We start from the raw sequence: 27779 nt of genomic DNA, 5'->3' as shown, positions 1-27779 counted from the left end.
TTTATGTAAAAACTGATTTTAATCAAAAGGTCCAAAATATCACACTACATCGTACCTTACACATAAACAAAATTATGCTTTCTTGATTATTATACACTTTATAAGTAATGAGCACTGTTATACAGCTTGAAAAACTTCACTTTATGGAAAGTTCAATCTTAAAAGCATTCGAGCACCTCAAGAAAAAAATGTTACAGCTATGGCACTATGGTCAATGGACGACATTAGTCTATGAAAATTGTTTTACTGGAATATGTCACATTTTAAGCTCTTACAAAATCTAATTTCCTCATAAGCCTTTGTTTCAATGTTATTCTGTAATATTTACATAAAAAACTACTGTATTTCACAGCAGTTAAAACTTCAACACTTTTTTCTTTAATATTGAACAAGATATACACTACAACTTGACCTGCTTTTAAATGCATGTTGGAAAGCACAGACTGTCAATGTTTTAATAAAAATACAAATACAGATCCATAACTTGTTGACAATAACAACTTTTACAAGGCATATACAGGCTGTTTTGAAAAACTAAATGATTGGTATTTCAACATGTACATGTATTTGTTGAACTGAAGAAAAGAACATAGTTCAATATGTCAAACAAATATACTCCAGAGAAAAATACCAGCTACAGATTTAATCATTTCTGTACTAAAACTTCTATTTATATAAAAATAAAGGATTAATGCATTACAAGTTAAATTTTTGTTGTTATTAGTAAATCTTTTGAAAACAATGTTTCTGTATAGTAGCTATCATTTATAGAATATCATAAAATAAATCTCTCACCAAAGTGAAAATATTCCAAAATTTTTATACTGAAAATAATATCATAAAATTAAAATGCTTATAGCATCGAAAGAAGATTTACAAAAACACTAATTGACGGATGGAAAACATGACAAGCTGACAAGAAAGCATTTTACGCTCACATGATTGTCTTGCATAATTCTAGGACATGTACATGGGTCCACTTTTCCCAAGGATTGCTTATCCAAGTGTCTGCAATATGGAATCTTGTCTGGAAAGACTCACAGAAATGTTTTACTGTCTCTGATATGACAGTGGCATTAAGACAATACAAGTGTACTGTGACTGATCTTATCTTTCCTAACCCGAGTTGTGCTTTTGATCAAACTAGCATTCATAGAGTGAATCTCCACCATGCATATTGGAGACTGTCAGTGTCATTATCCAACATCAAAATTTGAACTAGTTCCATGCCATCATCAACACCAAACTTGACAAATTTTCTCAGAGCAGGAATTTAAAATTTTCTTTCAAATCCATTTCCCTGTATGTCAGTACACCAACACTACATGGGAATTTGCCAAAGTCTGACGGTGAATGGACTAAGAGCATACCCAAACAACTTTTTTTGCTGGTGTCACTAATGCAGGCATTCAGTCATTCATAGATATATTTTGTCATATGGCATAGCCATTCAAGATCTTTTTGTACACATGCAAGCACGCAACACATTGAGTAACATTATAGGAACGGCGTGAAGGTCCAATAATGCATAATCTCTGACACTGCCTGAGGGCAACTCAATGATTTCTAAAGGTGTTGGTGTCAGCTTCCTTACTGAATTACTTAAAAGAGGTCATGCCAATGGTTGATTTCTTTATCATTGTCGCCTGCACCACTGAAAAGTGCTGCAGACATTTGAAAGAAATTTTCTTGACAGCTATTTGGATGGCACTCAAAACTAATTATCATGTAATATTGAGCTACTTGCCTTGCAGAAACACTGGGTTTGGATAAATTTGTAGTTTATCAATGGTTTATGTGCCGAGTTACAAACTGACCGAGCATTATTTTAAAACAAGACTGCAGACAAACAAACAGGTTATTTGCATTACTCTACGTGACCTGCTTTCCTGACATCTTTCTCTGATAAGTCCACCAGTTTTACTTCAAACCGAAACCTTAAACCAAGCCATTCAGTTTGTATGTAACTGAGTGCCATGCTACTCAAATGCATCTTTGAACAAAACAAGTTTTTAATTTTACCAGCAGCAGAGGAATAAAACCTTGGTGACTTGAACTGACTGCAAAAAAAATCATGTAAGATCACAGAGGTGTCACCCAACACTTCACTTTTGTACCATGCCATTGGTATGACGTGACACACATACCCTATATGCACAATGGATGACTGATGGCTACTTTCCCCTCGCAAACAAAATTTCAATCTGGCAAAGAAGAAAATAATTTTAAGGCAAACATTAGCACTAACAGGTATCAACAGAGCATGTGTAGCCCTACCCTGACTATGATTGGCATTAATGTAGAAAATATAGTGCAAAACATAGGTGTTGACCAAATGATGTCTTTACATAGTGGATCATGAGCGCCAAAGTCAATTTTTGCCGCCTTTTATATAAAATGTAACTCTGCCAGTGTTTTCCAGATTTTTTCCAAAATTTTGATTGAAAACTGAAACCAATCAAAAGTAATGTCCTGTTGGTCCATAATTGTCAAAAAAATTACAAAACTCTAATAAAAAATTGGTACAATTTTGCAGCACTCAAAGGGTTAATATTGATTTATGGTTTGCTGGTACTTCAACATTGGACCAACTGTCGGTTTGACTGTTAACCTATCACCTATTAAAAGTTCAGTATAAAAATTCACCAACCGATAAAAAAGCAATTTGGTCTGGCAAAATTCTTGGGTTTGACACAACTGGGGAATACTGGGTCCTGCATTTGCCAAATGATATTAATCATTGGACTCAGCATTCTTGAGTTTTGATACAGAGATAACAGATTAAAAAAAATCTGTAGTATTGATTTTGAGGTATTATTTTGTGAAGTTTTACAATGATTTTGTAAGCAGTCAACACTGAGATGCACAAAATATCTTTTCATTATTCGAAAGACATATTGGAAAAGAAATGCAATGACGGGTTCTGAATATACTGTAAAGTCTAGCTGTGCTGTCATGATCACAATTAAAACACTGGAAGTCTGTGTAGGCATATTGGCACCATTTCCAAATAAGCACACATTTAACAAATTTCACGAAGCTTGATATCTTGCATTCATAATTTTTTCCATTCACAAGATTTCAAACATTTCAATTTAATATTTTTGGCACGTGGTATGACTATCTTTGCAATGTGTTATCATGTATTTTCTGACTTTGACAGTTGTCAGACAGCTGCTAAAAAGTGATTTCAGGTACATCAGACAACACATCATTTATAACAGCACTTCTCAATCAACAAAGAAGTCTGTTATAATATCAACATTCATAAAGTTGTTTGTAAAAAGTACTTTTGATTCTGAGAGCCACAGAGATTCTGTTATTTCAGTAATATTACCATGAGAAAAATATTTTTAAAAAGAAACGACGACTGATCGATGGACATAAATGGTGGCAAGTACATACCATTCATTTTGAATGGAAAATACCTTTGGCATAGTACTGACATGGGATTAATTTACTTAAAGTTTGCATTGTACAAAAGGAAAAAAGAAACTAGCCAATTTTTTCAGAAAGTTCTTCAAATCATGGACACTCATTTACTAACTAGTATTTTCAAGAGTTATTGTTCGAATCAGGTTACAAAAACATGACCTACTTTCCCCGGTAATTAGTAATTTTTCTCAGGGCAGTTTACACATGATGTAGCAACTGTATTTGAGATTATTGTACCACACACACTATAAAAAACTACCGGTAAGTGCACCAATATGCTTTACCCTCGCTTGTACGGGAAGTCTTCACATTCCTCGGTTTATTTCAGTGACGCAATGGATGGCTGCTGAGATGGATGTTGAACTCCACGCTGTCTCTGCATATCTTTCCGCATGCACTGCAATGGAATGGCCCTTCAGGTCCGTGGAAGCCCCTGTGAAGCAAGTACAACATCAGATCCGTGTATCCAATGCCACACAGATCACATTTCCTGGAGGAGTTTTCGTCTTTATTGTTTTCGCCGTTGGCCATCATGAGACCGTAGATCTCTGCGTTTGGACTATTTGAAATGCTATCGAGAGTGTTCACAAGTGTGCCAAACTCTGGCACTTCGACGTCCCTTGTCCGATTCTTCTCCCGCCGCTCACTTTTATTGCTGGCATGATTAGCTCTGGATGTGCCCGGCTTTCCCTGTCTATGTCCGTCGGCAATGGCAGTATCGCGTTCTGACCTCTTCCCAAGCTTTGCTCCCAGTTTGCTTTTCTCAATATTTCTTATGACAATAAGGTCGGGCTCGGAGTTGCTCCTTGCTGATGATGGGGTTTCCGTTGACAGCGCAGATGAGTTGGTTGCGTTTAGAGACTCTCCACCCGACACTGTAGTCTCTGCAGGTGTGTTGTCACCATGGACATGATGAGTTGTCAAATCCATTGGATCACTTTCAAGTTGGTTGGCGGCGGCATTCAGTGACGCGCCATCAGTGACATCCACATTAGTAGAAGCTGCCACACCTGTTGGAACAGCTGCATGAGTTACATAGTCCGAGGCGTTGCCCTGGAGAGATCTACAATCAGATATAAGGATGTTTCCAACAGAGGAAGACATCAGAGTTCCACCACTGGGTTTCTCCACAGTGCCATCTTTGTTGCTGGATGTGTCTTTGGGTTCACTCTTTATCGTGGTTTTACTACTATCACAGGGGAGCTGACCATTAGCAGCACTTCCTGCAGCAATGCTGTCTTCTCCATCACCATCTAATACAATACAAGTCACAGAAGTTCCACCCCCTGCTGGAAGTTTACCATTCTTGAGAGACTTGCCATTACGAACAATGGTTTTCTCTGCACTTTCTGTCGAAGTTACTCTGCTTTTACTGTCCCTTGGTGACAGGTCTTTACAAGCGTTTGGAACACCACCTTTCGCTACGATGGGAGATGAGTTTTCTCTGCCAGATTCCTCTTCAGTGTACGACACGCCATGGTCACTACTAACTCCAGAGTCAGAAGCAAGCTCAGCAGTGGGGGCTTCCCCTGCTTCGGAGTGTACATTTTCAATTTTAATCTTGAGAGGTAGTTGATTGGGGTTTGGTCCGTGATCAGTGGCGGGCTTGACATCATCCTCCTCATCACTGACTATTACAATGAATGGTATGCAATTTTCATCTTTAGTTTCTTTTACGGTCTTTTCTGTCAATTGCTGGCCTTTCAGATTTCCATTGTCAGATGAGGATTCAGACTGCCCATTGTTTGTATTGTTATTGTCTTGGTTGGTATTTTGTAACAGTGGTTCTTCATTTCTCTTCTCTGCAATCTCACTTTCTCTTACAGCAGGTACAGCCCTCCCCACTTGTCTGTCACAGTTAGCGCTTACATAACTGTCCGATGAGTTGATGGAACCCTCTGGATTATTGGCCTGAACGAGTGTTCCCCTGTTGGCATCCAAAGCAGTGATGTGGTCATTGCCGCCAGTTGCACCCGCGTTTGAGCACTGCGGCGGAATGTAGGCAGGCCCATTCTCTCTGGAAGCCATCCACGCGTCGTACGGTGGCGCCACGTGCACTTGCTCGTGTATGATCAAAGCATTCTTGTGGCGAAATTGAGATGGACAGTAACTGCAGCAGAACACCCTGTCGGAGTTGTGAAGCCTCTCGTGTGTCTTGACCGAACCGGACGTGCCGTACATTTTATTGCAGTACTTACACCTGTACGGCTTTTCTTTGTTGTGGGTTTTTTCATGGTTGGTGACATTCCCTTTCCAAGTGAATTTCTTATTGCAGTACCTACAACTGTACGGTCGTTCTCCGGTGTGTATTCGTTCGTGAGCGGTGAGATACCCCATGCTTTCAAAGTTCTTTCCACAGTATTTGCAATGGTACGGGCGCGGCTTCTTCAAACCGGCGTGACTTGCAATGTGGAGATCAAAGGATTTCTTGGTCAAGTGAGTCTTCTGGCAAATTTCACAGGTGTACACTTTCTTTCTGACGGGGATGTTCTGTGGATCTTCGACCGGTGCAATTACTCTCGGCATTCGGAAATCGTAATTCCTCACATGCGACTCCCCCTGGCTGTTATCGGTTGATTGGTCGGGGCTTCCATCCATCGTTGGTATCTGGTCTCAGCTCTCCCTCCAGCTGCGCCTTGCTAATGAACACTCACTCTTTCACAGGTTCAACAGTATTTGCTGAGGAAGTGTGACCAACATATTGTCCATGTCTGACCATCTAATACACTAAAATCAAGAAAAAACCAAACTTACAATCAAGATAGCTATATAGCATATCAATCTTTTGATATTATTTCTATGAGATCTTCTGTTGTGTGTGTCAGCTGGCTTAAATACTGGTCTGAGGAAACCATAGATTATTAAAGATATGTAATTATTTGAATTTTTTGTAATTATTTGACATTTTTTGCTCTATCAAACTCTTCTAAGAAACATATCCAGGCTGGAGTGTACAGACTTCAAAATTATTTTTTTTTATTGAAACATGGGGATAAATTCACATGATATAATTGGATTACTACTGTTATCAGAGATCCCACTGCTTAGCATGAGACTTCTTAAATAATACTGCAAAATTTATGGTTCAAAGTTGGTTAACAGAAAACTATGGAGACACTATTAAAAACATGTCGTCTGGTATGTTTCATAAACTCTAAAAAAAGCATGTCTGGTATGTTTCATAGAATGTTTGGTATGTTTCATGCACTCTTGAAAAAGCATGTTTGGTATGTTTCATACACTCTTGAAAAAGCATGTTTGGTATGTTTCATGCACTCTTGAAAAAGCATGTCTGGTATGTTTCATAGCATGTTTGGTATGTTTCATGCACTCTTGAAAACGCATGTCTGGTATGTTTCATACACTCTTGAAAAAGCATGTCTGGTATGTTTCATACACTCTTAAAAAAGCATGTTTGGTATGTTTCATGCACTCTTGAAAAAGCATGTTTGGTATGTTTCATACACTCTTGAAAAAGCATGTTTGGTATGTTTCATGCACTCTTGAAATAGCATGTTTGGTATGTTTCATGCACTCTTGAAAAAGCATGTCTGGTATGTTTCATAGCATGTTTGGTATGTTTCATGCACTCTTGAAAACGCATGTCTGGTATGTTTCATACACTCTTGAAAAAGCATGTCTGGTATGTTTCATACACTCTTAAAAAAGCATGTTTGGTATGTTTCATGCACTCTTGAAAAAGCATGTCTGGTATGTTTCATACACTCTTGAAAAAGCATGTTTGGTATGTTTCATGCACTCTTGAAAAAGCATGTCTGGTATGTTTCATACACTCTTAAAAAAGCATGTCTGGTATGTTTCATAGCATGTTTGGTATGTTTCATGCACTCTTGAAAAAGCATGTTTGGTATGTTTCATACACTCTTGAAAAAGCATGTTTGGTATGTTTCATGCACTCTTGAAAAAACATGTCTGGTATGTTTCATGCACTCTTGAAAAAGCATGTTTGGTATGTTTCATGCACTCTTGGAAAAAACATGTCTGGTATGTTTCATAGCATGTCTAGTATGTTTCATAGCATGTCTGGTATGTTTCATACAATTTTCATGCACTTAAAGCATAGCATGTCTGTAAAATTGTTTTATGCAATCATATTCTGTAACACCGCATTCTTTCTCAGAAATGAAAAATTACAGTCAGACATGCTTTACAAGCTGCTATCAACAGGGCTATTTTCTTGGCATTCCGTAGCACTTTCATTTTAAAGTTACTTTTGTGTGAATTGTATGGTACTCACATACCTAAGCTTTAAAAATGTACCATGGAGCTGGGATGTGAGTGAAGTTTGGGGACCCTTGTAATATTTGTGTTGTCCCCGGAAGTTGAAACGTCAGTAGCAATCACTCATGTAATAGCCAAAAACTCTCACATGAAATACCAAACAGGCAACCTGTATCCTGCACTAAAAGTGGCTACTCATTTTGGATTTCAATTTTCCTATCCTGTTAAAACATTCAAGAATTGATGGATAATAAATGTTAACACATACAAAGCCACTGTGTTGCATTTTTCGTTTGTGTCATTCTCTTCGAAGGAAATCTTTTGATGGAACATGGGAATTTTAACAATTTCTTATCTCAAATTTTGCTCAAATAAGTATATTCATAATTCTTGAAGAGCTTCATGCTTCATGAAGAAGGCTAATAATAATTTTCAATTATATGCCATACGCACATGCAAAACTATTAAATATCAATATGAAAGGGAGTATTCCCCTAAGCTGATTTACTTGGTCTTCTCTAAAAATCATTTTGCCAAAATAATTTAATGTAGATATACAGTGGTTCAGGTTGCAGAGTTAAGGTAGCTGCACTAATATAATTCAATTTTCTGAAAGACATGAAGCACGGTCATTTCTGTCAGGAACACATTTTACAACTCGTTCGTAATTGGCTTGGGTACATGTACAAACTGTTACCTGGGTTTTGACATACATATGAGGAAGATAACCGGTATCTTAAAACAAACTGATATACTAAGGTGCATTAAATCTGCGGTCCCTTCAATAATTACCAGCTAATCACTTGCATGTTTACAACACAGAAGAACACTCCCCCAAGTGTGAAATGCAAGCAAACATAGAAACAGAAAAAAGAAAATGGCGGCATCACCTGTACCTTTCCTGTTTGTCTCGACGTTCTTGTTTAAATGGTGTGCTCAGACCTGTTTACGGGATAACTGGGGGTGACAGGTCAGAGTCCCCAGGTCAAAGGTCAACTCTTTCCATACAACTGAGTTAACACCTGTCATGGTACCACAGGTATTGAATTGGCGACTTACAGCATTGACAGTCATAAAACCCACTAATCTTATCAGAATGATTTGACAGTCAGCAGAAATGCATGTACAAATATTTGCCCGCTAGATGCACACATCAGATCACAACCACACAAGATTGTTGTTGCTTTAGAATCCAGATTTTCATCTGGAATGTGCTGTTAACAGACTTTGAAACCCTGACCCTTCGGCCAGTCAGCTGATACGCAATGCACACAATCTGCTCATTTACAAACAGATAAGCAATTTATTTATTTCCAAGGCTAACCTACAACTTGCTTCAGTGTTGCTATGACAGCATATGAGATCTACGACATTATGAAACACAATGAAAACTACGTTATTGAAACATTCCTTGAAATCTTGATAATGATAACTCTAGATGCATTTGGTGTAAAAGTACTGCAGTTTAAAAATGGACACAGAAATACGAGTAACCTCTTTACAAAATTTGTGCATCTTACTTAATTTGGAAAATCAAGATTATCAGAATGCTAGATTGTGAGCAATCTCTAGTGTAATATGAATACATATCAGTGCAGGGTATAGAGAAGGAACAGAAAGCCAAGCAGGAATGTCATTCAGTAACTCTGTCCATTTTATGATCACCTCAACAACAATAACCATGGTAACCATGTCCTAACATAATCATGAAATGAACCCTTTTATGTTAATAACAAGTTGCAACTACTTCCTCCTTGGTCAACTGTTCTTAACTGACCTGAAAAAACACATTCAACCTGTTCAGAGAAAAGATGCAAGTGTATTTCTACTGATTTTTGTGTTATGTGGCGCTCAACATTAACTTCACAAAGAAATTACTGAGGCAGATTGGTTTCACTTGCATTTATTAGAGACTTGTAAAAAATATCTGATGCGTTCACTGTAATATATGGACAGAAAAACTGCTACAATAACAGTTAAATTTTATCACAATCATTCACGCTGATTGCATATGTCTTTGTTATGCAAAGTAGCATGACATATCAAACACTGGAGTGGAGTATCAATCCAGAAATCAAGAACAATCACAATTAATATTTATTTAATGATGAATTTAATATAGCATTTGAAAGATTTAATCAGGTCTAAAATTACACTTCCATCTTGAATATGCAGTCTCTTAAAATGTACATCTTTTATAAACTCTACAGACTCACCAAACAACGATAGCTGGGCTCTTTAATGTTACCAATTTGAAATCTTTCTGAACAATAAAATATTATACAGTGGTTGTGTACATGTTTACACACTTGATAAACAATGGCAGTCTCAATTTGACCATAGGCACTCTACGGTCTCCAATCAGAACATAAGTGACTTTGGGTTACACTTCTGAAGATACATTCAATAGGTAACAAGTCATCGTTGATGACACAGTCCCCACTTGTTAATGGGTGCTTTGATTACAGGTTCTCAGAGAGGATAGAGTACTCTTCATTAGGTCTGTGATAAAAATACTTTTGAATAAATTCGCTTGATACATGTCTGAGTTGTAGTTCAGGACATGAAAAAAACGTAATAAAATGGTCACACGGTGGCCATATTGGATGGAATCACAAAACAAATCAACGTGCATATGTATGACATAGGTCAATGTCCTTGTACCAACTTTGATTAAAATTGGTTGAAATATGCCTGAGTTATGGCTTTGTACATGAAAAAATCATAACAAAATGGTCGCACAGCAGCCATATTGGATCGTATCACAAAACAAATTTACATGCATATGTATGACAAATATTACCAATTTGGTCAATGTCCTTGTACCAACTTTGAATAAATTTGCTTGATATATGTCTGAGTTATGGTTCTGGACATGAAAAAACGTAATAAAATGACCACACGGCGGCCATATTGGATTGTATCACAAAACAAGTCAATGTGCATGTGTATGACATAGGTCGATATCCTTGTACCAAGTTTGAATAAAATTGGTTGAGATATGCCGGAGTTATGGCCCTGTACATGAAAAAATCGTAACAAAATGGCCGCCTGGCAGCCATATTGAGTTGTATCACAAAACAAATTGACGTGCATATGTATGACATAAGTCAATGTCCTTGTACCAATTTTGAATAAAATCGGTTGAGATATGCCTGAGTTATGGCTCTGTACATGAAAAAATCATAACAAAATGGCTGCACGGCGGCCATATTGGATTGTATCACAAAACAAATTAAAGTGCATATGTCCTTGTACCAAGTTTGAATAAAATTGGTTGAGATATGCCTGAGTTATGGCTCTGTACATGAAAAAATCGTAACAAAATGGCCGCCTGGCAGCCATATTGGATTGTATCACAAAACAAATTGACGTGCATATGTATGACATAAGTCAATGTCCTTGTACCAATTTTGAATAAAATCAATTGAGATATGCCTGAGTTATGGCTCTGTACATGAAAAAATCATAACAAAATGGCTGCATGGCGGCCATATTGGATCGTATCACAAAACAAATTGATGTGCATTATAGCTATGACATTGGTCAATGTCCTTGTATCAACTTTAAATAAAATCTGTAGAAACATGCCTGAGTAATGGCTCTGTACATGAAAAAATCGTAATAAAATGGCCGCCTGGCAGCCATATTGGATTGTATCACAAAACAAATTGACGTGCATATGTATGACATAAGGCAATGTCCTTGTACCATTTTTGAATAAAATCGGTTGAGATATGCCTGAGTTATGGCTCTGTACATGAAAAAATCATAACAAAATGGCCGCACGGCGGCTATATTGGATCGTATCACAAAAAGAATTGACGTGCATATCTATGACATTGGTCAATGTCCTTGTACCAACTTTGAATAAAGTCAGTTGAAACATGCCTGAATTATGGCTCTGTACATGAAAAAATCGTAATAAAAATGGGCGCCTGGCAGCCATATTGGATCGTATCACAAAACAAATCGACGTGCATCTGTATGACATATGAAGTAATCCTTGTACCAAGTTTGAATGAAATCGCTTCAGGCATCTCTGAGATACCGGTATCTGCGTGAACGGACGGACGGACGCACACACACACGGACGGACGCACGCACACACGCACGGACATGACCAAACCTATATGCCCCCCCCCGGATGGTGTCTGTGGGGACTAATAAAGCTAGCACCAAAACCGATTCAAAAATATATTTTAAAAATAGCTTATCAGTGAAATAAAGAATGCTTAAATTGTTAAGAACATGCTTGTATATCAAAAATACTTCAAAGGATTCTAAGTAGAAAATGCTGTTCTTCTAAGACAGTTTGAAGCAACAAGTATTGTTACGGTATCAACATATGAAATATAAGTTGCTGTATAATGCAATGTTATGTGGCTTTAGTAAGACATGGAGTATATACCTACCCGATCCCTAATTACGTATAGGTATGCACATACAAAAACAAAAAAGTATCTGCTTTTGCTCAATGCAAGTCGTCTCTGGACAGAAAACAGAAAACATAGTGCAACTGATATAACAGTTGTTACCACCGTGGGAGATTTTAGGAAAAATAATGGCTAAAAATCTGGCCTAGTGACTTTGAAAAGTTGCTTACTTGAGGAAAATTTTACCTGCCCTGATAATTATGTTTTGCGTTCTACATCACAGGTGTAATTCCTCTTTGGTTCTGCAAACTGAAATTTCCAAATATTTCAATCTGCACATTGGACAGTAGCTGTAAAGTTTCACTTGACAAAACAAGGGACTTGTCAGCGTTTTGGCAGGCAGTTGTTTCCTACTTTGGTAAAGCTGACTGCATATAGAAAAAATATATCATATGCAATCAGTTGAGGATACCTGTACATGACTCGTATGGCAGTGTATGATAAAATCACGGCAGTCCACTACAACTTACTTGAGAGTTCACAGGTCAGTGAACTTGCAAACACAATGTAAAACTTCTTAAAAATGGGTTTGGTTCATGATATGCAAATTAAAGTCAACTACACTCTTGAAGTGGACACCGCAAGCTGAGCAGACAAATTCACCCGCTTCACTGTGACACGCAAGGTGGGTCATGTACAAAGTAAAACTGTTGTAGCTTATCTGACACTTAGCACACGAGTACATTTCAGTTTTCACCTGGCCAAATATGCCCTGAGTTTGGACGGCCACGTCACAGGTTTCCTTGGAGTTTTCCGCTGTGTCAGCATCCGTGTCACTGGCGCTGGTTTTGGTTTTGGCCGTGGCAGCCTTTGAGACAGCGGCAGAGTCTGAGGTAGTAGCAGTTGTCTCCAAGACGCCGGCAGGGTCTGGGATTTTGGCAGTGTCTGAGCCTGTGGTAGTGTGTGTGGAGGTGGTGGTGGTGGTGGTGGAGTTGGGGATCTCTGGTGGCTGGATTTCCACATTGTCGTTGATCTCCACCTTGCCTTCCACCAAGTTGACGCAGGCGTCAGGGTCTCTGTGCAGACTCTGATGCAGCAGACACAGGCCCTCTGTGGTGAACCTTTTTCCACAGAGTCCACACAGGTACACCAGTGTCAGCTGAGAGTGGCGCTTTTCATGCAACCTCAGCAGAAGAGGGCTGGAGAAACGCTCGTGGCAACCTTCACACTCATACTGCCTGCTCTCTTCACGACACATTACACAGTCCATTTTGCCAGACATTCTGTACCATGGAGGCAGGTAACCCTGAAGGAAAAATATAACCGTAAGTTAGATAGAAATATATGAATACTGTCAGAAATATATGATTATTGTCAGAAACATCTGAATATTGCCAGACATATTATAATAGCAATAGATGGATGTCTCATAGAGTTACCTTTGGTCATAGGTTAAAGGTCATTTTGAAACATGCTGCAAAAGGAAAACTAAAACACACCAAAGAATTGAGGAATATGCAATTGTACACACTACACAATCAATGCAAGACATCGGTGTACATAATTGAGGGCTTTGTTAAAAGAAATTTCTGTAATAAATAAAAAAGTGACATAAATCGACAATGTAAAATCAAAATAACGTAAGTTCCCAATTCAAAGAAACATTTCACAGTGCTACAGACTAAAATATTTGTAACTTCCAGTGCATGACACTAACTGTGCAACACTTCGGTTGCCGTCATAGGCTGCAGTAAGAACAAGTCATCGTTGATGACACAGTCCCCACTTGTTAATGGGTACTTTGATTACAGGTCCTCAGAGAGGATAGAGTCCTCTTCATTAGGTCTGTGATAAAAGTACTTTTGAATAAATTCGCTTGATACATGTCTGAGTTGTAGTTCAGGACATGAAAAAATCGTAATAAAATGGCCACATGGTGGCCATATTGGATCGTATCACCAAACAAATCAATGAGATATGCCTGAGTTATGGCTTTGTACATGAAAAATCATAACAAATGGCCGCACAGCAATCATGTTGGATTGTATCACAAAACAAATTAAAGTGCATATGTATGACATTGGTCAATCTCCTTGTACCAACTTTGAATAAATTCGCTTGATAGATGTCTGAGTTATGGTTCCTGACATGAAAAAACGTAATAAAATGGCCACACAGCGGCCATATTGGATTATATCACAAAACAAATCAATGCGCATATGTATGATGTGGGTCAATGTCCTTGTACCAACTTTGAATAAAATCGGTTGAGATACGCCTGAGTTATGGCTCTGTACATGAAAAAATCGTAACAAAATGGCCGCACGGTGGCCATATTGGATCGTATCACAAAACAAATTGATATGCATAGCTATGACATTGGTCAATGTCCTTGTACCAAGTTTGAATAAAATCAGTTGAAACATGCCTGAGTTATGGCTCTGTACATGAAAATATCGTAATAAAATGGCCGCCTGGCAGCCATATTGGATTGTATCACTAAACAAATTAAAGTGCATATGTCTGACATAGGTCAATGTCCTTGTACCAAGTTTGAATAAAATCAGTTGAGATATGCCTGAGATATGGCTGTGTACATGAAAAAAATCAAAACAAAATGGCCGTACAGCAGCCATATTGGATTGTATCACAAAACAAATGAATGTGCATATCTATGTCATTGGTCAATGTCCTTGTACCAACTTTGAATAAAATCGGTTGAAACATGCCTGAGTAATGGCTCTGTACATGAAAAAATCGTAATAAAATGGCCGCCTGGCAGCCATATTGGATCGTATCACAAAACAAATCGACGTGCATCTGTATGACATATGAAGTAATCCTTGTACCAAGTTTGAATGAAATCGCTCCAGGCATCTCTGAGATATCTGCGTGAACGGACGGACGCACGGATGCACTGACGCACGCACTGACGCACGGACATGACCAAACCTATAAGTCCCCCCGGACGGTGTCCGTGGGGACTAAAAATTCTTGTCTGTCATTACACTAAGTCCTTTCTGCCTGGTTCGTTTAGATCGATGCACTGACAATTTTCATGGCAAAATTTTCCAAAATGATACCTGCACCGCAAAGCTTCAGACATTAACGATTTGTTTTTTTCTCAAAGAATTGTCACACATCAACAATCTCTGCACGCAACCGTGTTGTCAGGAAAAAATTACAGATAACATTCCCAAACTGAATTTTAATCAAACAATTTTCACTAAACTTGCAGATTGACCTGTATTTTTCACAGGTTCCAGTTGATTTGAGAACCTGAAAGTAGCTGTTTTGAACTTGAAGTTCTCAATTTTTTTTTGTTTTTTTTGTTTTTTTGTTTGTTTGTTTTTTGTTTTTGTTTTTTTTTGGGGGGGTCATGGAGTTTAATGAAACTTTTGATGCAATTCCACTTTGTTAAAATCAGGAATAACTGGTCAATACTGAAGTCACTTAAATTTTTGAAAAAAATCATGTGCCGTACCTTACAGTCGAACAACATAATTTATTGGTCAGTGTCCGGTGACACACAAACACCTCAAGGTCAGACAGGACACATCCACACATACAGCTTTTACCTGTCACTATAGAAATCCCACTGTCTGACCTATGACCTTTCTGAGTCAAGACAGAGACCCCATTGACTAGGAGGGTCAGAAGGTTACAATAATTCACTTGGTACTGTGCGGCTCATTTGATGTTACAGATATAAGGTGGCATGGATAATAAGTAAAATAAAGGGCATCACCATTCTGAATTCATCTGATATAAGAAGGCAAACAAAACGCAAACACGGCAAATCTGCCAGTCTCTGGTAAATCACGGTCATCGCAACTGGAGAATTGAAATGACAGACCCCCAGGGACAGACCGTGGGAACCAACCAGGATTGCAGAAGCTTTGTGGTGCTGCTTCTTTTATTGTGGTCACCACAGAAGCAGATCCTTTTCAGACCAGACCGCCTTCCATTCCATCAGTTGGTGACCCCAATCACGATAACTCTACTGAACCCATTCATGCAATTCTCAAAATCAAGCCACGCAAATCAAACAATGTGAATATGGGGTGACTGTAAAAAAACCACACAAAACATGGAACAATAAGAGCTGCAGACCACAACATGTGGCGGAATTTCTCTCCATGCTATTACCAAGCCTCACTGGATGTGTTTTACACTTTTTGACATGCAGTCCTATTTTTTTATATAAAGCAAAGTTTACCTTCAGGTGCAAATCAATAAATCTTCATATTATTTGTGTGATTAAACAGAGAAGGAAATGACCACAAAACATGTAACAGGTTCATAATGTGACCATTTGTCTTTTGGTTACAACTTTACTAGTAAAGCTTCACCTCACTCTATTAAAAGTCTTAAAATTGTCAGACAGGAAAACAACAATGTGCAAAGAAAAAAGTAAAACAATTATAAACGCTTACAAGCAAGCCAGGTCATAGCAAGGCAACAAACTGAAAGTTTATTTCTAGAGAACTGTCACTGATGTGCTCTATCTCTCCTCATATTTGAAAGCGGATTTGTGCTGAGATTTCTAAACGTCTGCCTTGTACTGTATCAAATTTTATTAGAAGAATGAGAAGGCTCATTACTGGCAAAGTAACGACTTTCTGGAGAAGTGAAAGCTCTGTGGTATCTACCACAGAGAAACTTTTCCATAATTGTCACCATAAATTTCATTAAAATGTCTACTTCAATGTATGTGTTTTGATACTAAACTTTGGAATAAAGAAAATCTAAACATCACACTGTGCTTTCATTACCACTTCAACACCTGTTTTTCTAGCCTACAACTGCATAATAAATACAATTTCTGGTTCATAAATTAGACTGAAAGATTCCGTCGCGTGCGGGCGCTCCGGCGCACTGCGACCTACGACCCTTTACCACGACTTAAGGCACACTGTACTTGGCCGCGGCAAACTCAAAGAAAAAAAGTACCGCCCACAACTGACTTCACAGACTTTTCAAATATGTAAATCATGGTTGTGTAATTTGAATATTGCTCATGTGAGCTGTTTACGGGCATAATGAACACGCGAGTCAAAAAGACAACAATGTCAATCAACTGCATCGGCAGCGCCGACATTGCATAATCGCTCTACTCGGCAGAAGAAAACAACGACATGTGTGTGTAAGCTTAGGCTAGCCGCATGTCAGAGAAAAAACTTACATGTAGATACAGTTGTCTGTATGACACAATTGACGCCTATAAAAAAACTCCATAGCGTCTTCTCGCTGAGCGCAGCAGAATGTGCATTCTGCTGGGAGACTGTAGACTCTCGGAAGAAAAGGTCAATCTTTTCAAAATGACCGATATCGCCGAGAAACTGAAGCAACTCCACAGTGGAACTGACGTCTGGACATCACAGCGGAGCCTGCCTTTGTAAAAAATAAACACAGTGTGCTTCGTCGATGGCAATTCAAACAAGATTTTCTTGATAGACATCGCAACTGAGTAATCTCCGCCACTCTCTCGTCATGATAGCCTCTGGTGAACTGAACACAACCTGGAATTTACCACGCACAATTTGTTCCTCGGTACGTACCGGTACGTCGTTTCGGAGATCTGAACCGATCAAAACCGCCTTCACACCCATTTCGCTGCACTTCTGCACTTGATCTTTCATGAGTGAAATCAGGGGCGAAATCCCCAGAACGATCGATCCTGTCCATAACTTTCGGTACCAGCGTGTAAATCATAGATTTCCCATACCGTGGGGCCCTTTTGGTAAAATAGCGAACACATCTCTGCCGCCGCAAAAACTCTTTTAGTGTGTCTCTTTGCTCTGTTTTCAACATAATATTATATAGATCAGAATATTTACTGACTGCCTCGGCAATGCGAGTCGGCGATTGTTCGGATCGGCCATAATGATCAAATCGGAACGCTAGACACAGACGTCAACGTGAGTATAGCTTCGGCCATTTGATTTTCAATGTGAGAAAACACGTTGTGTTTGTTGACAAACGAGACATGATATAAGCTTAGGCGGGACAAAAGCCGGGCGACAGTTTTGAATATGCTAATCACGATCACGCACTGAGTGAGCGATGTGGGCGGTCTTGTTACTCTACATACTGTCAATTAACTCGTTTCTGTAATACGATTGGTTCCAACAAAATTTTGTTGGAGAACAGGATTTCAACAGTGTGCCTTCAGTCGTGGTAAAGGGTCGTAGGTCGCAGTGCGCCGGAGCGCCCGCACGCGACGGAATCTTTCAGTCTAGTTCATAAATTTGCAAGCAGCCAAAAATATAATGTTTTTTGTGTGGGGAGAAAGTACAAAAACTAAAATGTGTTTTGAAATTAGGTAACACCACATACCTGGAAATTTGTGCAAACGGCAAGTCATGCAAGAGATGGACCGTCGTTGCCTTGGTTACTGCCGAGATAAGTGACAGCACTGAAGATGATGAACACATGCTGAATTCACACTGTGAATTGAACCATGAAGTGAAATGCCTAAACACACCTAGGCTGTAAGGCCTTGGGGTAACATCTCTTCTGATACTATGTCAAGATTTAGTTTTCATATATCGCAGTGCACATACCCCCTCTTGTTTAATTTTTACTTTGATTTCTGATCCCTGTTGTTTTGATGATGGGGTTCATGATGTGAAGAAACCAATGCCCTCTCCTTAACAGCCTACTAAGCTTCTGACCTTTTTTCACAAAGAAAAAGTCTGTGACAAATAATTGATAAAGTTATTTTGTTTTTATTCTTGATTTGGTGAGAGGATGTTTGAAAGGTTCATTGAGGAAAGTTCCAGCAAAAGTTGACGTCTTTCACTTTTAAAGGTGCGTACTGCCTCAAATTGGAGTTTCTGTATTGCCCTGTTTACCGTAAGTATTCCACTCTGCATATTCAATGACATCATGGCACAAATACCAAATGGTATTTGTGCTACAAAGAGGTTGGACACAAAGGAGGCAAGTCTTTTGCTTTGTGCTTTTTGAATAATTAGCCTCCTGACCCCATTTGCTCTTGTCTGTATGTTCAGCCACAGAGAGTGGGTTTCCGCTTTGTGGTTTGTAATCCGACTACATCATGGCATTTGAGCTGCACGTATTGAAGCTCCATTCAACACACACACACAGTTAAAGCCCCACTAGCTGTAACTCTTCAAATTTGTTGACCTCTCCTAGTTTTATCTGAATTCTACCCTCTGAAAGGATATGGGCTTTTTCTGTATTTAATAGGAAATCATTCCTTTGTGAAACACTCAACAAGTAAGTTCAAATTTGAATGGTCGTTTTGATTTCCCGCCATTTTCAAAAATGTTTAATTACAAAGGAAAGAGAACATACAATGTCACAGTTGATAACATTCACCGGTATGCATTACATTGGACTACTCTGTGAAGTTTATATGAAGCAAGGTTAGCACAGTTTTTGCTTTTCCATATTGGGTTGCATTAAAAGGGTTAATGTTTGGGCAAACATTTAATCCACACTTCTTGTTTACAATTGCATATGTAGTTTCAGCGGGTAGTTATAATAATAAGTGTATGCACACACCTAAAATAGTACCTTCTCACACTGTTATTTTACATTGAAAGTAGAATCATAAAAATACAGCTAGTGGGGCTTTTTTAAGGTGTTTTGCGATAATGATTTGCACTGAAAGGCCCTATGGAGATTCTGAGTTCTTTATACACAACACCTATGAATTTCCAGATAAAAATCATTTGTAGCAAGTGAAAGAAAACAAAACGTATCTAGTATAAAGTTTCTGTATGGCAAACTTATCAATACAGTTGTAAAACATCAGAACCTGTTCACGGTTTTCACATTCCAGAGGTGACCATGTGCGGTGAAGCTGAACTTAAGTTAGCTCGCACCTTGACATTGAAAAGACTCAAAACTTTCTGTAGGGAAACTTTAAATCATTTCCTTTTAAAATTAAAAAGAAAAATCTGGGTTCACCTTACAAAATTTGGTACCAGACAAATTTCCCAACTTATGTCTGGAGACTTGAAATTCAACATGGCCACCATTCCTATATTAAGTTAATTTTTGTTTAATCACAAAAATAAAACGGTGCAAACTTTATTTATTCCCATGAACTTCAAAATGAGCCCCTACAAGTGCTAGACAAAAACTGCATCGTTAACCCTTTTCCTGCCGAGCGCCCCTGTCCGTTATCCTGCCAAGTCGGTCAAAACCGGCCCCCTTTTCCGTGTCTACAGAAGATAGGCTCTCCTGCACGCTTTCCTGCCAGGCATTTGGCGGGAAAATACCGCATTTTCGGGGTACGATTACCGACCATATACGTGTTAGACTTCAAAAATTTTTGCATGCCCGTATAGAGGGGCAACCGCTGATGAGGTTGTGTCCAGAAAATGACGAGGTCACGGGCGTTGTTTGCCCCGGGGGACGTGCACTTTTATGCCCTTTTCTAGCTTACTTTCGCGGAAGTAAAGCTCGTTCGCCGGCACGCACGGCCACACCGGGGAAACGTCACTCTCTCGTGGGTTAGTAGAAGACCCAGGGGTTAGTGCTATGGGTGCGGCAGCACCCTCAAACCTGTCCTGTTTCCCCTGGGTTGTGTCACTTGGCCACGTACTTTGAACGACTTGGAAGAGTCGCACAGTGCAGTCTGCTTTGACGTAGTGTCAACGACATAGTTCCGCCATTGAAGGAAGGCGTGTACGTAGTTTGGCCAGTTCAGTGAACACTTAGCTCGTTAGTGTACCGTTTCCTAACACGTTAGTTGTGCAGTTGTTACTAAGGTGCAGTTTTGTACCACCTTAGCTCTGGACAGTGCAACTGCTCTATGCACTAACCCCATCGACAGATGGTTGGTACAACGTCTACGTCGCACGAGCACAGCCTCCGTTGGGCTGTGCCCCTCCCACGTGATACAACGCACGTTCATCCATTACTATAGCGTCCTTACGGATCTGCCAAAAACGAAAGTGGGGTAAAAACAAAACAAACGAAAATATGCGATCATAGATAGTATTTTATTCGGGAATAATTTACATTATGCCGAACAATAAATCTCGGAGTCTGTCTCGACGTCCGAGTGCATGGTCCGTGTTTCAAAAATTACAATCGGGGTGGCAGATCCGTGTTTCAAAAATTATAATAGGGGGAATTGTACAAAATAATCCGTCTAAACAAAACAAACGAAAATATGCGATCCATAGATAGTATTTTATTCGGGAATAATTTACATTATGCCGAATAATAAATCTCAGAGTCTGTCTCGACGTCCGAGTGCATGGTCCGTGTTACAAAGATTACAATCGGGGGATTGTACAAAATAATCCGTGTTTCAATTTACAATCAGCGGGAACGTAAAGCACAAACAAACGGCACAACCGTGCTCAAAATGTGATCATGGTCCGTGTTAAGAATACAGTCAAGCCACTGTTAGGCGAAGCTGTCCCCTGTCCGTTATTTACGTCGGGTTCTCTTGCTGATGGGTGTCGTCGGGGCTGTGTGAGTAGAGGTCTGCACGCCAATGCTCCTCTTACCTCGTAGCATCATGCGATGATGAAAAGCCGCAAAACACTCGCCCTCGTGAAGATGAACCCCGCACAGACTACATCCTTTGGACGTCTCAGACAGTCGTCCGCTCGCAGTGGTCTTACCCTCTCTGCTGCATACTTTACAGCATTTCTGCCGCCCCTCCAAACGGCTGACAACGTGCATCGGCTGATTTTGTGGATTGATGTACGAGGCAAGAGAAACGGTGGCCTCGACCTCTCTCACACTGGGCTGCGATCGCCCACAATAACCGCCAATGAGTTGTTTCCCGACACGCAGATGAAACATCTTATGGGTCAGCTTACTATCAGGGTGTACATGCTTGAAGCATATATATGCATTTACCAGGGCAACATCAATCAGGTAACATGCCAGATATGTCCACCATCTGTGGTTCTTGCGCCCAGTGTGAAAGTACTTGCGCTTCTGGTTGGCTCGGTCGACGCCTCCCATGTACCGGCGATAATTATACAGCGACAGAGGCACTTGTCGCTGCTCGTCTCCCTCCCCCACTGGCACGCACTCCAAGGGTGGATAGACCGTATTCAAGATCAGCACCTGAGCGTTACTATCCTGATAAGCAGTGATGTTAAGACGAGAGTCCGTTCTGGTCGTGGCTTTCATATCCCCAACAGACAGAGGAAGGCGCTTCCTCTTACCCGGCGGAATTAATTGAGGGGGCATGGTGCGACGATTACGGCGGTTAAAACTCCCGACCATGTAGATCCGGTCTCCATCAGCTCTCTAGCAGTAACGACCGTGCTAAACAGGCTATCACAGAATAGGCTGTGATTATATCCACAGAATGGCTGGACCAGCTCCATCGTAATTCTTTTCACCACACCTCGCTCCTGCCGTCTCCCATCAGTCCGATCCCGATATTTCACACCTAGGTACGGTGCAAAGTTAGCAATGTATGCAGTGGTGGAGTCGCACAGCTGCCATATCTTGAAACCGTCTCGATCAGGCTTATGCGGTAATCTCTGCTTAAATTTAGAACGGCCCTTAATCGCACCATGCCCTCGTCGATGGAGATCTCTCTACCCATCTTATAATTATTTACGCACCGGTCAACTATGGGCTCCATCCATGGATTGATTTTATACAGGGATCCTCCTGACACCGACGTCGGCGGCGTGCCTCATCAGGATCACGACGTGGATCGTTCTCTGGGTCTGCCAGATGAAAGTATCGCATAAGCTGCTGAAAGCGACTGCGGGTAATCACAGTAGAAATACCCTGGTTTTCAGAAAGGGATCGCTAGACCAATAATCCTCCACTGATGATTTACGGTCGATACCCATACAGACTAAGACGCCAATGAACGCCTGCACCTCTCGGTAGTCAGCGTTACGCCAGTATTTATCTATTTTCCTAGCGATATATCGCTGGTGGAATTTGGCGTATTTATTAGTCTCGTCCTTGGCCAATCTGATCAGTGTAGCTGGAATAAACTTAAAAAAGTAATCGAGCTCACGGGAGTGGCTGGGCAAGGTGAAAGTCGGTCCTCTCTCTCATGGTCAAAATCGGTCTCCTCAAATATATTAGCATCGGTAGTCTCCGACATACGCCAGACAGGAGGGGTGTCGTCCTCCGCCAACACAGCAGCAACATCATCATCGTCGTCAGAGCTTGCCTCACCTACATACTGCCTGTCATAAAAGTCATCGTCCTCTGCCGCATCCTCGTCAACCTCCGAGTCGGACTCAGCGGTGATATCACCGTCGTCTGGGCGTCTGGGCCTGAACTCGCCCGTAGCGGCATCAAGGATCATATCTGGCTCAAAATCAGGTGGGCTATCCTGATAACGAACCCTCCGCACTATCTTTTTCGGCGGGGACATCGCAGCACACGAAACTATGGCAGGAGCGGGCTGGGCAGCCTCTGCTGATGACGAGGACTCAAGCTCTTTCGCACTGGGCACAGGAACCTCTCCTGACGCAGGATGAGGGCTCATAGTAGCAACAGGTGGTGTCTCTCCCGGAGCAGCCGGGGGAGAACCAATGGCATCAGCCGTCTCGTTACTCACTGTCTCACTAGCAGCAGCAGACGTAGTCTGTGCAGGTGAAGTATCTCCCACAAGAGCAGATGTAGTCTCTGCAGGTGAAGTAGTCTCTCCCGGAGCAGCCGGGTGAGAACCACTGGCAACCGGTGACCCTTCATCATCCTCATCGGCAGAACGATCGGTCTTACGTTTACGCTTACCACTGGGTTTTTCAGCCGGAGATGGCTTCGCCTTACGGGAGCGTTTCTTGCCCGACTTCTTAGAACGTTTACTAGGGACATCACAACGATCGCTACCACTACCGCCCGGAGACTCTGCATCTTTGAGCTTCAGTCGTCTGCTCGCCTTCAGAAAACTTTTGCGGTCCGTCAAGCTCATGTCTGGAACAGTGTCGACAGACTAGCAGGTCCCTCCCTTTTAAAGCCACAGGGAAACAAAGCCCTGGACATGATTGGACGCAGGGGTGTTAAAAATGCATCCACCTGTTATTATAATGGACCTACGGCAATCAGTCCACCAACCGGCGCTGACATTCCTACCCGTCATGTAAATTGCCTGTCCGCACCATTTGATATGCTAATAATACTCATTTGCGATGCAAATCCCTCGAGCACTTAGCATAACATAGTCAATGTCATTAGCATCTCAACTTGACATTCCGTCCAGCTGGGTACGTGGCATGCGCACCTGCCACCCAAGGACGTTGGCCCAAGCCCATGTTTAGTACGGGTGGGAAACCCGTCTCTTTAACCTCATGTCCCTTCTAAGTACGCCTGCGCAGGGCGTATTGTCATCCAAGTCGGTGACAAGCCAACCCGACAGATCGCCCATTAAGCAGTAATGGACTGGCCGTTTCGTTCTTGTACGGCAACGAACAGTGCTTCAGCGGCTTGTTTAGGTCATAACCGTCGCCTGCCGAGCGGCTTACCCAACTAAGGCGGTCAAAGATGAAGGATGCCAAAATTGTCAACAGCTGTCTGGCCTCGTCCGTTGGGCAAACATGGCTCCTTCAAATAACGTGGCCAGCACGTCTACGTCATCAGCGGTGATGACGACCCGTCATTGACGCCCGAGTGCGTAAAACTCGGAATATACCGACAGGTACCTCTACCTGAGTCGGTCATACTACGGTATAAACCAAACACAGGTCTGCCAACTCCCGTTAGACTCGGCCGTTAGCCGAACTTCACAGGGACAACATAGGCGTAACAAGTCGGTGAACAACGGTTCACGCACCTAACCACAGCCGCCAAGTCGGTGAACAATGGTATCAAATTTTGAGGCCATGTTCCTGAATGGCAAGGCTGAGGCGGTGTGTTTCGTTGCACGGCTTGAACGTCTAGAGCCAAGTGCAGCCGACAGCGTCCGACATCTGAGTGGGTAGTCTTTTCGAGAAGGTAACAAGTCGGTTAAAAGCGGTGGTTACCTTCACAAATGTCGCTCAAGTCCGTTCGGATCAGTTCCATGTCAGGGACTAATCAAGCCGAGTCCGTCAAATCCGTCCGCACTTCCCGTCAATCAGGACCAAGTCCGTGATTTTCGTCTCGCACCATTGGCAAAAAATTGCACCGCCAGCTGAGGCGGTCTTAGGCGGTTGCCTTACAGAAAGCCGAGTCCGTCAAATCCGTCCGCACTTCCCGTCAATCAGGACCAAGTCCGTGATTTTCGTCTCGCACCATTGGCAAAAAATTGCACCGCCAGCTGAGGCGGTCTTAGGTGGTTGCCTTACAGATTAGCTTTGCCGAGACGGTCAATTTCGGCCGCAATCTATGTAGTGCCTCAGAGCCAAGTTAACCCAAACTCCGCTAGAATACGTCAACGTGCTAACCTGCCAAGTACGCTACTCGTCCCCCCAAAAAAACCAGTCCCCCACGGGGTGGGGGACTGGCTGGGTAGCTTCCGCACCTTTCCCTGTCGTTGGACTCTCTGTGAACCCATTTCGAGAGCAAACGCCGTTCCTCGCCCAAAACCTGTCCTCGAACGACCCCTAGCGCGAGCAAGGGTTTGCTACACGTAGTTCCGTCGACTAGGCAGGAAAGGGGGTACCAAAAAGTAGCCCGATTTCCACCGCCTTGCCAGGATAACGGCCGTGGCTGCTCAGATTCTAGCTACACCGAATTTCAAGCGGATTTTCACCGACTTGGCAGGAAAAGGGTTAAAGTCCAAATATCTGTTCCTATAGGCATATTCTCACCTAATCACAAAAACAGTGTTACTATGTGAGTCGGTCGAACCATTCCATCTTGGGAAAAGGTGGTCTGAATGAGAAGAATGATGTAAAAACCTTACAAACTGCACTAGCAACAGCAAACCAAGAAAGCTATCCATCAGAAAAAACACCATACGCAAAAATTCATGCTTTCCAAAATTTTCAGCATTTGTTGAGTTTTTCTCTAAAAAAGCCAAGGTATGCATGTTTTTTCTTTCCACTTTCACTTTCCGGTTGTGTGATTCCTAATTTTTTTGCACATGAGGCATTGCTGAGAAAAAAACTTAGGTCATCAGACCCCCTCCATTTTGTTACCACTCTTTCCTAGCATCTCATAGCCTATCGATCCCAGAGCAGTCTGAGCATGGTTTTTACATCACTACAGTATATTGCATGACACCTCTGCAGCTTGTGGGTCTTTATATAATTCAGTATGGTTGGTATAACAGCCCATGAAAACATACCTGAGCTCGATCTCTACATGTTACATATCAAAATGATCAACCCACCCACGGGCTTCACAGATCTGTATCACTATGATTTTAGATTTCCCTCTAACTATGTCCACGGTATAGTTCCTTTTGAACAGAGGAATGAGCCACAAGCCACAGCACTGCAGGCTCTTGGTATAATGTGGTTAATGAAACACATCCTCAAAGTTCACGTCTCAGAAAAATAACAGGTGACATTTATTTTTCTCAAACACATATACAAATCGGCCAATCAGCAATCTGCTGCTCAGAGACCATGATGACAACCCCCTGCTTGCTTTGTTGTTATTGCCTGGAAATGGGTGTGAATGAATTGCTCGGTAAACAATCCAACCGCACTTTTCCCCAGTGACCCTGAAACGACAGTCATCCAAAGTCTAAGATTTGTGCAACCTCCAATGCTCCGTGGATTTACATACCACTTGGGCAATGATTCGTCTACACTTGTCCTTACCTGTCACTCTCTTCATATAATATTACTACAATATTGTAGCACATGATATTTGAGAAGAATAAATGTAGCGCATTTGCTAAAAACACGCCTGCAGTCCAGTCCCGTAGCCCAGAACTTTCCCAAGCGATTATGGGCGGTGAGAGGAGGGGGCATTATTCCCTGGGCTACTTATCCCTATTGAAACAAAAATCGCCAAGGAAAGTTGTGGGCTGCAGAGCCAAAGTAAAACATCCTACATCACTGTGCATAGACCGTTATATAACATTGATCAAACGCTATCATTTGTCTGAACAGCAGCACTCTGCAGATCAGCAGCTATGCCACGATCCCTCCGAAAGAAAGGGACGTTTGTTGTCCTGTACTGTATGTAGCACAACCTTGAGCTTACAGGCTCTACCTGACGTTTGGTAAAACCCAGATTTTGCAGCGCCAACCTTAACCCAGGGCAAAACCTCGAGCTATTCAAAACAGTGCTCTTACAACATATGATATACAAACAAGCAAGCGGTGCCCATCGGAATGCGAATGCTTTCGAATGAACGACATGAGACTTGGTACTAAATGTACTTACCCTTCAAAAGCGTGGTTTTCTCGACACTTTGGCGGTTACCGGTTACCCTTCAAACGACCGGTCACAGATGAGTTACTTTGCACAGACAGAGACAGGTCTACCACCGCGCTCTCACGTCGCCTGGCAGAGCGTGACGATCGCATCCACAGCCGTAAAAAAGGCGTACACTTGTGAGTTGCATTTGCAGTGTGCCCCGGGTTGCACCACGTGATGTTACTCTGGTAAAATTCCTCCTTCTATTTGGAACAAATGAGTAGCACGGAACGAAAGGTTGAGCCAGTTTTGAAAGATATTCTGCAGAGCTGACAGGCTGACAGTAGAGTTTACTTTCGTTGCAGCTCCAAGTGGATATGTCACTCACAGCTCACTCATTTGCGACACCCTGAATGTGATTGCGCTCCCTCAATTGGTTTGATGATTTCAAGGGCATGCCTTCGTTTTTAATTTAAAAAATACTGTGCAGGGACTGCTAGGTGGCGCTCTTCA

At 41.4% G+C, this 27779-nt stretch overlaps 1 protein-coding gene across 6 annotated transcripts; it reads right to left on the bottom strand.

Annotated features, from left to right (window-relative positions):
* On the bottom strand, positions 1–27652 carry LOC139145358 (uncharacterized). Of its 6 annotated transcripts, none has more exons than XM_070716470.1 (2): positions 27294–27652; positions 1–6162 (listed from the first exon to the last, which is right to left on the bottom strand). In XM_070716470.1, exon 2 carries the CDS (start codon positions 6031–6033, stop codon positions 3760–3762), a length of 2274 nt encoding a protein of 757 aa, XP_070572571.1. In that variant the 5' UTR covers positions 6034–6162; positions 27294–27652; the 3' UTR covers positions 1–3759. The 6 variants fall into 6 exon arrangements, with proteins under 6 accessions (XP_070572571.1, XP_070572573.1, XP_070572572.1 ...); XM_070716472.1 differs by having other exon boundaries at positions 1–6154; positions 27294–27648; XM_070716471.1 differs by lacking the exon at positions 27294–27652 and adding an exon at positions 8568–8622.
* Positions 27653–27779: the final 127 nt, after the last annotated feature.

Source organism: Ptychodera flava, chromosome 12 (genome assembly GCF_041260155.1).
Source record: "Ptychodera flava strain L36383 chromosome 12, AS_Pfla_20210202, whole genome shotgun sequence".
NCBI lineage: Eukaryota > Metazoa > Hemichordata > Enteropneusta > Ptychoderidae > Ptychodera > Ptychodera flava.
This window is presented reverse-complemented; position numbering and strand designations above follow the sequence as displayed.

Excerpts from the sequence above, each read along its gene's own strand:
- LOC139145358 (XM_070716470.1), bottom strand. The coding sequence starts at position 6,033 with ATGGATGGAAGCCCCGACCAATCAACCGATAACAGCCAGGGGGAGTCG.